At 42.0% G+C, this 12,818-nt stretch overlaps 1 protein-coding gene across 3 annotated transcripts; it reads left to right on the forward strand.

The window, feature by feature from the left end:
* Positions 1-446: 446 nt before the first annotated feature.
* On the forward strand, positions 447-12,364 carry LOC121572443 (nucleoside diphosphate-linked moiety X motif 17). 3 transcript variants are annotated; one of them, XM_041884515.2, is made up of 13 exons: positions 447-730; positions 1,084-1,140; positions 1,413-1,598; positions 2,077-2,220; positions 2,712-2,903; positions 3,052-3,156; positions 9,913-10,029; positions 10,213-10,396; positions 10,525-10,550; positions 10,720-10,812; positions 11,160-11,258; positions 11,379-11,515; positions 11,675-12,364. In XM_041884515.2, exons 5-13 carry the CDS (start codon positions 2,811-2,813, stop codon positions 11,844-11,846), a joined length of 1,026 nt encoding a protein of 341 aa, XP_041740449.1. In that variant the 5' UTR covers positions 447-730; positions 1,084-1,140; positions 1,413-1,598; positions 2,077-2,220; positions 2,712-2,810; the 3' UTR covers positions 11,847-12,364. The 3 variants fall into 3 exon arrangements, with proteins under 3 accessions (XP_041740449.1, XP_041740451.1, XP_041740450.1); XM_041884517.1 differs by lacking the exons at positions 447-730; positions 1,084-1,140; positions 1,413-1,598; ... (1 more) ...; positions 2,712-2,903; positions 3,052-3,156 and adding exons at positions 7,553-7,809; positions 8,193-8,284; XM_041884516.1 differs by lacking the exons at positions 447-730; positions 1,084-1,140; positions 1,413-1,598; ... (1 more) ...; positions 2,712-2,903; positions 3,052-3,156 and adding an exon at positions 7,554-8,284.
* Positions 12,365-12,818: the final 454 nt, after the last annotated feature.

Here is a 12,818-nt window from a genome sequence, read left to right on the forward strand (position 1 = left end):
CTATTAAATGTAGTCATTTGCAAGCTTCCATAGAGTTATAGTTTGAATTTCCATTGAAATACAAAACACAGATTTACAAGTACAACTCAAATGTGGCGTAAAAAGTGCTATAATAAACTGTAATCATTGACTGTTGTCAATATTGTATTGATTTATTTAACATTTCAGTGATGCTAGTCTCCTTTGCGAGACCTAAGAAAAGATCATTTGAAATCCACCTACATAGTACTCTTCAAAACTCAATTTTGTTCTTCAAAAGTTTAAAATAGCCAAATGTTGAAATGTTATTTCTAAACCAAGGACAACCTAGAGAAGGCGTAGGCTATCTGTAATGCCATAATAAACACTGACAAAATATCTGCAGCTGTATTAAAGTATCAAGCTTTCAGTGTGTAGTTTGTTTTCTTCTCAGGTGATTGTTGTCGTCAACCACCCAAATAAGGATCATAAACCATGGCCTCCTCTATCACCACTGCAAATGGAGTTGTGATAGTGACACAGGTGTTCCCCGTGGGGGAGACTGGCAAGGCTTCAGTGCCACTTCTGAATGTCACTCCCCAAATCCAGAGTGCGCCCCCTGCTATGCCACTGCCGACCACTAAAGTGTCAGAGATGACAAGGGTGTTCCTGCAGGTTCAGCCACATTGGATTGGTGTGCATGGTGGTGAGCCTGTCTGCTCTTCTGTCCCCTACCCTGTATGACCAGGTCCCACTCTTCATGGGAGTTGATGTAAGTTCTGGGTCCCAAGGGGGCAAGTAATATCCTAAACACTTAATGCTACACTGACACCTGTACGTTTAGAGATGTTTCCTCAGAGTGAATATGGCGTCATCTATGTTACACTAGTCCTATTGTAACCTAGAAAAGTAGGTGAACAAGCAGGAGAACTGACTTCAGATCAGCACTCATGATCAAAGGGCATCCCACACCCACAGGAGACAGCAGAACTTGTTTATTTATAAAGTTTAGGCCTCTACAGTAGGTGACATTGGATATGGCAGTTTATTGGACAGCACCACCTTAGCTTCATATGTCAATAGTCTAAAGTGTCTTTCTCTCCTGTGTTGTTGCTCACACTCTAGTTTGTCCTCTCTGGATCTCTCACTGTGGCTGCCCGGAAAGGAACAGGTTTGAGTCTGGTAAGTCATTCACTGCGACTGTGGTAAATAGCAGTGTGCACTTCAAGTTTGCTTCATTAGATTGATAAGTTGCGATTTATATCAGAAATTGATATTGCTATTAGGAAGTAAATCAGGAGATAATTTTCTAGACCAAAACTCACAAACCAAAAATCTAACCAATTGGAACAGTTAAGAGATTTCCTATGTCCATATATTTTAAACAAAACAAACTAACATTGTCATGCAATGGTTGTTCAGTTTCCCCTCCTCTCCATTTCCCACCCTGTCAGATTAAAGGGACTCTGGCTGTGAATGTTTTCAGTGTTCTTGTGGCCCTGGCTGGGGTTGCATATATTTGCATGCTGCTGACTGTAAAACAAGAAGATGGTTTCTGCACCCCAACTGATGGAAACTATACTTCAGATTCCGACCAGAACAGGATACAAGAATGCACAAGAATGGTTAGGACAATAGATGTAAGTATTTATGGAAGTGACCTGGTTCATGTAATTTTTCTGTATTTATTTGTTATACTAACTTCAGAGAACTCAGTAACCTTCCAAACACGAGGTTGGTGGCACCTTAATTTGGGAGAACGGGATCGCGGTAATGGCTGGAGCAGAATAAGTGGAATGGTATCAAATACATCACACACGGTTTCTATGTGTTTTATGCCATTCCATTTGCTCCGTTCTGGCAATTATTATGAGCCGTTCTCCCCTCAGCAGCCTCCTGTGCTTCCAAACAGTTTGTTTATTAAATGTTGCAAGGAGCTAGAGAAATACATCTTTGCAGGCTTATTTACATTTTAATATATTTACGAGATACCGTTGATATTGTTTTACCAGGATGAGAAACCTGAACAAAACTTGTAAATCCTTCTAAAGTTCCAATGCAAATCATTAGCCCAACCGTTGATACATATTCCTCTTGTTTTACGTCTGTGTGCATCAGAAAGTCTTGAATGGGATAAAGGGCCTATTGCTGGTCCTGACAGTGATGGAGCTCTGTGTGGCTCTCACTGTCTGCGTCTTCTCTGGGAAAGCCATTCACCTCCGTGGGTACTACAGCCTGAGCTATGGCCGTGGCCGGGGGATGGTAAGATTGAGAACACCGCAGTCATCGCTTACATCAACAGGTTAACAGTATGTGGAACAGGCAGAGAGTGCAGCAGCTGTACATTAAAAAAGTACAGTCTTACAGTAGCTCAAACATGTAATGCTGTGGGACATGAACCATTTTGTAGATCAGTAAAGGGGTTTATGCTTTGGACCTTTGTTTAGCTTCTTGTGATAGATCATGTAGTAGTTTAGTTTATTAGGATCACCATTAACTATTGCACATGCAGCAGCTACTCTTCCTGGGGTCCACATAAAACGTAAAAATGCATGACAAAATATAGAACTGTAATAGACAAGAACAACATAAGATATTACATTAAATCTAAATTAAAATCAGAGTTATAACATATATAATTATAGTTATGATAAATATGAGACTAACGAACTGAGCTGATTTAAATGTAGGTGTTCAGTAGAGTGTTCAGTGATGGGGTTGAATGAGTGACTGAGTGAGTGTGTGTGTGTCAGTAAGGGTCCAGTGAAGGAGACAGAGGAAGAGGCTTGCCCACCTTGCAGTTGTCACAACAGGTGCCATCGGAGGAACACTGGGCCCCAGGAACTTTCCGAATGCACTGTATGTCCAAGCATACACCATACAAACAGGACAAATACCCCTGCAAAGAGGATCACCACTTCTCCAATTTCTACGGAGACACTGTGGTAGGTATTTTCTTCAATACCCCTGAATTCAAGCAAAGACCAGATGTAGATTGGCTCTGTGTTGCTGCATCTGTTAACATGAGCATGACACTGGTGTGGTGTGTAAATGTCTCCTATGTTGTGTGTCTCTGCATGGCTTCCTGTGAAGCTCCTGATCAACCGTATGCTGGGCATTCTGATTGGTTTCTTGGTGCTGGAGATGCTGATCAGTGTGGTGGTTATTCTGTGCACCATTGGTACTGACAGCCCAGAGGTAAGAACCATCTCCTCACAACCTAATTTTGGCCTGCGTTTACACAGGCAGCCCAATTTTGATCTTTTTTTCATGAATTGGTCTTTTGACCAATCAGATCTGAAAAAGATCTGATGTGATTGGTCAAAAGACCAATTAGTGGAAAAAATATCAGAATTGGGCTGCCTGTCTAAAGGCAGCCTTGATGTCACTTTCTGATTTGGTGACTAGATTCACTCAGACTAGATATGTCCCTCTCCTCCCTGCTCAGGTCCCTCAGGAAGAGACTGAGTCCCCTCTGTGTGTTCCCAGCAGCACTGGGAACACACACTGTGCCCCCCTGGCCCTCATGGTGATGTCACCACAGTGGTGGCACTGTAATGAAACAGTCAGACATGATGATAAAGGGCAAATCTCTGGCCTAGTGGCAAGAAAAAAAAGGGGGAAAAGACCTTACTGTTATGCTTGCCTTTCTTGCACTAAAACACTTGCACTTGTGTTTTCTTACTAGCACTGATTCTGCTGAAAGCTGCTTTGTTGAGGAAAGTTTTACTTACAATGATTGTGATATGTGGTACAACTATTGTGATATGCGGTTGTCTTACCTAGCTAGTAGCCCATTACAAACACTTTGAATAACAAATTCACTACATGGAACAACAGATAGTCCCCCCCAAAAAAATCAAAAGGAAGTTTGTTCTGAAGCATCTGTCCTATATCTGAGAGCTATAAGAAAGTGTATGTAGTCCATGTATTTAACCCCTTATTTTTGCCACTGTCCATATATACTTCCATTAATTTTTTCAACTGGTACCTGGGGACCTTCAGATGAGTCTTGTGTGGCCTGTGGGCGTCCTAAAACAAAATAACGAGAAGTACGTGTTCGTGTTCACCTTTCCATAGAGGTGTGTAGCCCAAACTGTTTGGACACTACAGGCAGAAGTTGGCATTTCTGACTTCAGAGGAGTCCCAAGATGCTTATGGGTGCCATAGAGCAAAACGGAGAACACCACCGTGTTAGTGAGAGTCTCATCTTTCCATAGAGGGGTAAATAATAATAATAATAATAATAATAATACTAATAATAATAATACATGTTCGGAGACTACAGACGATTTTGTGAGAAGACCGATTTTCGGAATGTATCATGGTCTAACAAACACTGCTCAAGCTCTGTCACCTTTCACCGCAGATGCGGATGTTGTGTATTGAGAAGCACCCAATGCAAAAAAAAAAGAGATATCTCTAGTTTAAACTTACGATTGTTATGGGGATTTGTTATTATTATGCTAATTTGATTTCCGTGGGGGCACGGACATCGACATTAGGGGGTTTTAAACTTTGAGTGCAGCCGTACCACTCCTAAAGCCTTGAGGCGTATGCTGTTTATGTGCGTACCTCTACAGAACCTCTGCACTTCACTTTTATTGGTAAAGAATGGGTCACCCAGTGCCAGCGGAAAGCCGTATTTGTGCAGTGGGTAGGCTATCATGTGAAAAGCCCTTTAGATGGAATTCTGTATTTGTTGCTTGAAATGCTTCTGAGTAGAACTGTGCTGTTTACTCGCATGAATAATAATATGCCATTTAGCAGACGCTTTTATCCAAAGCGACTTACAGTCATGTGTGCATACATTTTTACGGGTGGTCCCGGGGATCGAACCCACTACCTTGGCGTTACAAGCGCCATGCTCTACCAATTGAGCTACAGATGACCACAACTACAGATGACCACAATGAATGTATGGCTTGCTAAAACATAAATAAAATAAAAATCCATCTCTTAATCCCATACATTAGATCTTACATAGATACACCTTACATTATTGGTATCAGTAGATTTGAACTGTTTAGTTGTGTTTTTCCTAATTGTTATTTTAGGCAGTGTTTTATTTTACTGAAGCATCTTCAAAATAGTATTGGTCTTTGGGGCCACCTACTGGATCAATAATACATAGAAAGGGGCGGCACATGGGTGCAACCACATTCATAGAGGAAGAGGCGAAGCTTGAGGTTTCGCTCTCGCCAAAATCTGTCCAAAATAAGGCCAATGCGTTTCTATTAGCTTATTTTGGACATAAGCGTGTCACCTGCCTCCCATTGTTAGGGCGGAGACATGAGCATCTCGTCATTATATTCTGCCACGTGTTTGGTGGATGGGGAGCTCTTATGTCAGAAAGTTATGAGGTAGATAATGGTACCCCCCTCCCCCCCAGGGAAATGTGATTAGTCCTTTGTTGTTCTCCATTATAATTGATTATGTATTCTCTCAGGGAGAACAGATATTGGGAGGTCTTTGTTTGCGGATGACTGGGCAATGTGGAAGAGAGGGAGAAATATTCCCCATACAGTCGGGAGAGTTCAAGAAGCGATCAGAGAAGTTGAACAGTGGTCCTCAGTGGGGCTTCAAGTTCTCAGTTGAGAAAACACAGACTGTGTTTTTAACTAGAAGGAAGGTTGGGGAGGAAATATGCCTGAAGCTGTACGGGAGGAATCTGACACTCGAATGACATGGGCGGAACATATTAACAGACTGGTTATGTGATGCGTTGCCTGTCAGGAATTGCGTGGGGGGGATAGAATGGCATTGAAAACGTCATATATAGCGCTATTAAGGTCATCACTAGACTATGGTAGTGTAGTATATGGATCAGCAGCTCCGACATCTTTAAAAAAGCTTGATGTAATCCAGGCTCAAGCTCTAAGAATATGTTGTGGAGCAGTTGGGACCTCCCCGGTGGCAGCACTGTAGGTAGAGTTGGAAGACATGCCTTAAAGTTAAGAAGACAACAACTAGCCATGACATATTGGTTAAATCTTCAAGGACATAAGGTTACACATCCTACAAAAAAATGTGATCCTAGAGTACTGGGAGCATGAACGAGATATGAATGCAAGTTTTGGGTGGATAGGTAATGGTATGGCGAGAGAGATGGGACTGTTTGGGAAGGAGTTCAGCCCCTCTGTGGTTCTTCCTGCTATCCCACCTTGGTTGCTCCCTCAGACAATGATAGACATAGGGTTGCTTGAGAGGGTAAGAGCTGGTGAGGAAGGAGTAGATCCAGGAAATGTTGTAAGTGAACATTTAAGAACTCAGTACTCAGTGTCTTGAATATATTCACTGGTGGATCTAAGGACTCGAAAACAGGGAGGACAGGTGCAGCTTTTATTGTTCTTGAGTTCAGGGTGGCAGTGACAAAAAGAGCAACGGATAATTTATCTGTATACACAATGGAGTTGCTGGCCATGCTCTTGGCTGCAGAGTGGGTGGAGGAGGTGAGGCCAGATAGAGCAGATGACTAACCTGACTCATGTGCTGCACTGATGAGCTTAAATTCATTTGTGTCACAGAGCAGACAAGATGTATTGTATGAGATTTTGCAGTGCCTGTTTAGGGTGAGACAGATGGGGGTAGTTGTGAGGTTCCTCTGGGTTCCAACTCCTGTGAGAGTAGAGGGGAATGAGGAAGTGGATGTTCTTGCCAAGCAGGGTCTCAAACATCCTAGTATTGAAATGGAATTGTCAATCAGTAAAGCACAAGCCAATGGGTTAATAAGAACAGTGGTCAAAAACAAATGGCAGGAGTTGTGGGAAAGGGAAGACTCCTGTATAAGATCCAGGAAAAGGTGGGGGCAGGGAGGTCCTAAGGTCGAGAGAGAAGGGAGGAAAGTGTAGTCACAAGGCTGAGACTGGGACACACAAAGCTCAACAGTACATTAACATTTGTCGGAAAACATCTGACTGGGAGGTGTGATCACTGTCAGGAGGAGATGGAGACAGTGGAAAATTGGTTATTTCAGTGCCAGCAATATGGGAGGGATTGTTATCAGATTTAAGGATACAAATATAATATATGCTATTTAGCAGATGCTTTTATCCAAAGTGACTTGCTTTGCATACATTTTACGTATGAGTGGTCCAGGGAATTGAACAAACTACTCTGGCGTTACAAGCGCAATGCTCTACCAACTGAGCTACAATGGTGTTGAAGGGCCATGCTTAAATTAATTGCTGAGAAAATCTTCAGGGGATGTAGTATTTAATTATGTATTTAGTTTCCTTAAAGGAAAACTCCACCCAAAAACTATCGTTTGGTATATGTTTCATTATTCCATTGTTGATATAGTCCCAAAATGTTTACATTGACAGCATTCTTACAGAAATATAGGCCGTATGATGCATTTAGCATAATATGATGATGCTGCCATTTGTTTCATTGAGCCATTACCTTTAGGGGAATTCCTCTCCCCTTCTCGCAGTCACACTACCCCCATCATACCAGCTGTATTTCTGTATTGTGAAGTTATACTGTATATCTTGAAAACTTTATTGCTGACATGCAACACATCTTGAGTCTATATTAACAATGGACTAATGAAAAAAATACCAAAAGATAGTTTTTGGGTGGAATTTTCAGGAGACGAGAATAATGGGTAGGAAGAATAATGGGTAGGATATCGTTTTTAGACCTTCCTTTTCTCTGGTCCACACTCCAGTCCAGTTTGTTGCGGTAAAGCACATTAAAGTTGGTTGCCAACGGCCATATATAAACCGAAGAAGAAGAAGAGCAACATGTGATTTCAATGTAGCCAATGAATGTAGGTAGCTAGCTATATGTACATTTGTGTTTGTATTCCTTGGATTTGACAGCTAGCCATACAAGCTAAGAAAATAGGTGGGCAGGAAACAATTTTGTTGCATGAACCATCGACCTAGCGAACAAGGCAGGAGCCCACAGATAGATAGATAGATGGATAGCTAGTTAGTTAGCAAATGCAGCTTGGAAATTAATCATAATGACAGTAAGCTATAGAGCTAGCTTAGTTATCAAAATACTTAAGTGAACTGCAATGGGATGTCAATTGCGCTACTCATTTGAACAAATGTGTAATGTGGTAATATTAGCCAGCTAGCTAACGTGCATTGCCATTCTTATATCGCTATCAGAATTCTGATTTGTTATCGCTCGCTGGATTCTCTTACACATTTTGTAAATCAGGCTAGCTAACGTTGCTAGCTATTTGTCAGGTGCATTAAACTACTGTATCTATCAATAAGGAGAATAATTGACAACCATGGAAAAAGTCACGAAAATACTGGTTCATCTGTCGAAGAATAATGTCGCACCGCAATGTGCACGTTTTGTGCAGGTCAGTTGTGCATGTGCTATGTTTTTGTTAATTGTCACTTCAACACTAGCCAAATGCCAATGTCACGTGGAATTTATGAAAACGAGGTGCGCGTGGGTGCTATGGCGGTGTTTGGTTTTACTGTAGGACCATTTTAAAGGGGTAGTTCACCCAAATTACAATAATACTGTACATATACACTACATGACCATAAGTATGTGGACAACTGCTCGTCGAACATCTCATTCCAAAATCATGGGCATTAATATGGAGTTGGACCCCCCTTTGCTGCTATAACAGCCTCCACACTTCTGGGAAGGCTTTCAACTAGCTGTTGGAACATTGCTGTGGGGACTTTCTTCCATTCAGCCACAAGAGCATTACTGAGGTCAGGCATTGATATTGGGCGATTAGGCCTGGCTCGCAGTCGGTGTTCCAATTCATCCCAAAGGTGTTCGATGGGGTTGAGGTCAGGGCTCTGTGCTGGCCGTCAAGTTCTTCCACACCGATCTCTACAAACCGTTTCTGTATGGACCTCGCTTTGTGCACAGGGCATTGTCATGCTGAAACAGGAAAGGGCCTTCCACAAACTGTTGCCACAAAGTTGGAAGCACAGAATCGTTTAGAATGTAATTGTATACTGTAGTGTTAAAATTTCCCTTTACTGGGACTAAGGGGCCTAGCCCGAACCATGAAAAACATCCCCAGACCATTATTCCTCCTCCACCAAACTTTACAGTTGGCACTATGCATTGGGGCAGGTAGCGTTCTGGCATCCGCCAAACCCAGATTCGTCCTTCGGACTGCCAGATGGTGAAGCGTGATTCATCACTCTAGAGAATGCATTTCCACTGCTCCTGAGTCAAATGGCGGCAAACTTAACAGCACTCGAGCCGACGCTTGGCATTGCGCATGGTGATCTTAGGCTTATGTGCGGCTGCTCGGCCATGGAAACCCATTTCATGAAGCTCCCGACTAACAGTTCTTCTGACGTTTGGAACTCGATAGTGAGTGTTGCAACTGAGGACAAGCGATTTTTAAGCACTTCAGCACTCGGCGGTCCCGTTCTGTGACCTTGTGTGGCCTACCACTTTGCAGCTGAGACGTTGTTGCTCCTAGACGTTTCCACTTCACAATACAGCACTTATAGTTGACCAGGGCAGCTCTAGCAGGACAGAAATGTGACAAACTGACTTGTTGGAAAGGTGACATCCTATGACGGTGTCACATTTTAAAGTCACTGAGCTCTTCAGTAAGGCCATTCTACTGCCAATGTTTGTCTATAGAGATTGCATGGCTGTGTGCTCGATTTTATACACCTGTCAGCAATGGGTGCGGCTGAAATAGCAGAATCCACTAATTTGAAGGTGTGTCCACATACTTTTGTATATATAGTGTATATTTCCTTAATCTATGGGCCAGAGATTGCCATCCATAATCTGGATTTGTATATTGATAACCAAAAAACAATGACTGAATGGACCCATAGCAGGCCTAGTACTTACCCCTCCAAAATACATTGAAATTAAGTAATTTAGCTAAGTGGTTAGCCTTTATTCTTGTAGTTGCTGACACTTCAAAGGTTGTTATGAGGTGAATTATGCAACAGTTAAAAAATTTCTTTTTTTTACCACTTAATTTTCTGTTAGAGCATAACAGGTCATTTTACAGAGACTCTTAATGATGAGGTGGAGGTGAAGTGTTCTTTGGAGAACAATCGCTTTATACTGTGTGACTGCGAGAAGGGGAGAGGAATTCCCCTAAAGGTAATGGCTCAATGAAACACATTCAATTTAATAAACTGATAGGTTTAATTGTTTTATAAATTGTGGTCACATTTCCATACCTCAGACAGTTGTTGTTTTGTGTATCCCATAGAAATAATTGTTGGTTGACTGAAAAAGTGTAATGGAAAATGTTTGAGTTTATTTGGTTGATATTTTTCTCAGAGGGCATCCTTTTGCCCCTTCAAGTATCTGTCTGTCGCAGAGGCAGCTGCAATCCCATTGGACGTTCAGAGCCGCGGAGTGGACGTGGGGGTTGCTATTCTTCTGCAGTCAGCCAATCAGAAGGTGTTGTTAACTCGACGGTCATCCAGTCTTCGCATTTTCCCCAATGTGTGGGTTCCACCAGGTATGGCATCATTCTGCGGAAGTAACCTTTCAAAATTAAATGGCATTTTATAGGAAGACATATTGGGTAACCCAATTGACCTTACTGATGTTTCCTGATATTGAAGGTGTTTATTTTTATTTTTTCAGGTGGCCATGTGGAACTGGATGAGAGGGTAACGTTTCTAGATGCTATAGCTATTAAACAGTGGAAGATAAATTAGATTATTCCCCATAAGTGCCTTTGTCTGTGGTTTCAATCCCCTCATGGTCTTTGGGTCAATTCCCTTTTAGCTCAATCAAGCTTGTTCTGTGTGTTTGCCTCATATCTCTCTTGTTTGTCAGCTCCTGGATGCGGGGCTGAGGAAGCTGAGGGAGGAGACAGGACTGAAGCTGGACCCTGGAGACGTCTCAGCTCAGCTGCTGGGGCTCTGGGAGGTGTGGAAACCACTGTCACTACACATCACATTTCTAGCCCCAGAGAATAGTTTGTTAAATAATAATATGTAAATGCATTAGAAAAAACCTACTGGCCACAATTCCATACACATTTGATGGTCCTCTGTAGCTCAGCTGGTAGAGCACGGCCATTGTAACGGCAAGGTAGTGGGTTCGATCCCCGGGACCACCCATACACAAAAAAAATGTATGCACGCATGACTGTAAGTCGCTTTGGATAAAAGCGTCTGCTAAATGGCATATTATTATTATATAAATTCTGATTTGTCTGACAGTCCTGTTTGCTCATGTTGGCTCAAATGTTTGTTCATTTTGTCTCTTCACAGTCAGTTTTCCCGCCCATGCTGAGCAGAGGGATGCCACAGAGGCACCATGTGGTCACCTACATGCTCCTAAACACCTCCCTCACACACCAGCAGCTCCAGGTGTCTGTCTGTCTGCCTGCCTGTCTGTCTGTATGTCTGCCTGCCTGTCTGGTGTTATCATTAAAGGAACACAAATCAAAGAGAATGCCTCTGACTCACTAAAGACTATCTTTGTTCCAGGCCTCTCTGCACCCCGAACCCGCTGAGGTCAGTGGTTGTCTGTGGGTGGATGCCTCGCTGGTCAAGGCCATCGTGTCCGCCGTGGACGGAGAGGAGGGTTCTGGAACACCGCAGGAGGGCCTGGCTCCAACCATAAGGTACATCACATCCACAAAGTAATGTACTCAAAACCTAAACAGACATTAAAAATAGATTATATACTGTACCATTGACAAGTATTTCCTCTGACATTAATTATTTAATCGGTTTCCTCGTAACAATGTTGGCATTTTGTTTCTGTGGTGTTGGTTCTCCAGTGTATTGGAGGTCTCTCCGGAAGGTGGGCTCAGTGAGTCAGTTCTGCCATTGTCTGTTTTGTGTAACCGGGCCCCGGCTAGCGGAGAGGATGTGGAGCGGGTCAGCACTGGTACCAAATACGCCCTGGAGCTCTGGCTTAAGAACTTGGAGGGACAGGGGACCCGGTGTTAACTGTCTTCACTAAACCCGGATGTCTAGCCCTGTGATGAAGTGACTTCCTGGAGGATGACATCGCTTCCTGGAGTTTGCCTTAACCGGTGAAGGTCACCTAAAGTGAACTATCATCTTTAAAAAAAATATTGTACGGATTAACCAATAATGAACTTTGGGTGAACTATCCCTTTAATATGAACAGCAACACCTACAAGTCTTATATGGCTGTTTGAGGGCTTTGCATGAGCTATCAATTGTGTTGTGTGTAAAAACAGTTTTTATTGCAAGGATGTTGTTAGTGATGAAATATGATGAAACAAAGTGGATTTACACTGCAGATGCTTTTATGATCGTTATATTCCATTTGCGCCTTCAAGCCACAAGATGGCAATGCATAGCCTACACAGTGATTTCACATTTTGAAACGAGCGCAAAACAATCAGAATTCTGAAGTTTACATAATTATCTTGACTTGTAAATAAGAATGTGTTCTTAACTGACTCTCCTAGTTAAATAAAGGTTAAATAAAATCAAAATGTATTTTAATTTTTTTGTACTATACTCAGACAGAAGTTAGGTCTCAAGTTAGGTCTTCATTGTAAAGTTGAACACATAAATATTGTGTTGTACTTTCAACTGAAGATATCCAATATTTGTTTGCAGTGATTCAGTAATTAGTATTTAAAGACTACTATTTTATATGTCATAAGTGGAAGGTGTGTGTCATATAACGAAACCTATTTTCTCACCCACACCCAGATTAATATACTGTACATTATGGCAACCTCACCCATGGATAAGATAATGGCCATTTTTTAATCTGCCATTTTCAATGAGAAATCTTGAATGTTAAATGGGGGAGGGTAATAATGAAATGTAAAACAGTTTTAGAACAGTTTTCTACAGTAACTAATTAACTAAGTGACTACAACATCAACCAGTCAGAATCTGCCATAAAATGATTGGAAGGGTTTGATTTCTCTAATTCAT

This window comes from Coregonus clupeaformis, unplaced genomic scaffold (genome assembly GCF_020615455.1).
Source record: "Coregonus clupeaformis isolate EN_2021a unplaced genomic scaffold, ASM2061545v1 scaf0757, whole genome shotgun sequence".
Lineage (NCBI taxonomy): Eukaryota > Metazoa > Chordata > Actinopteri > Salmoniformes > Salmonidae > Coregonus > Coregonus clupeaformis.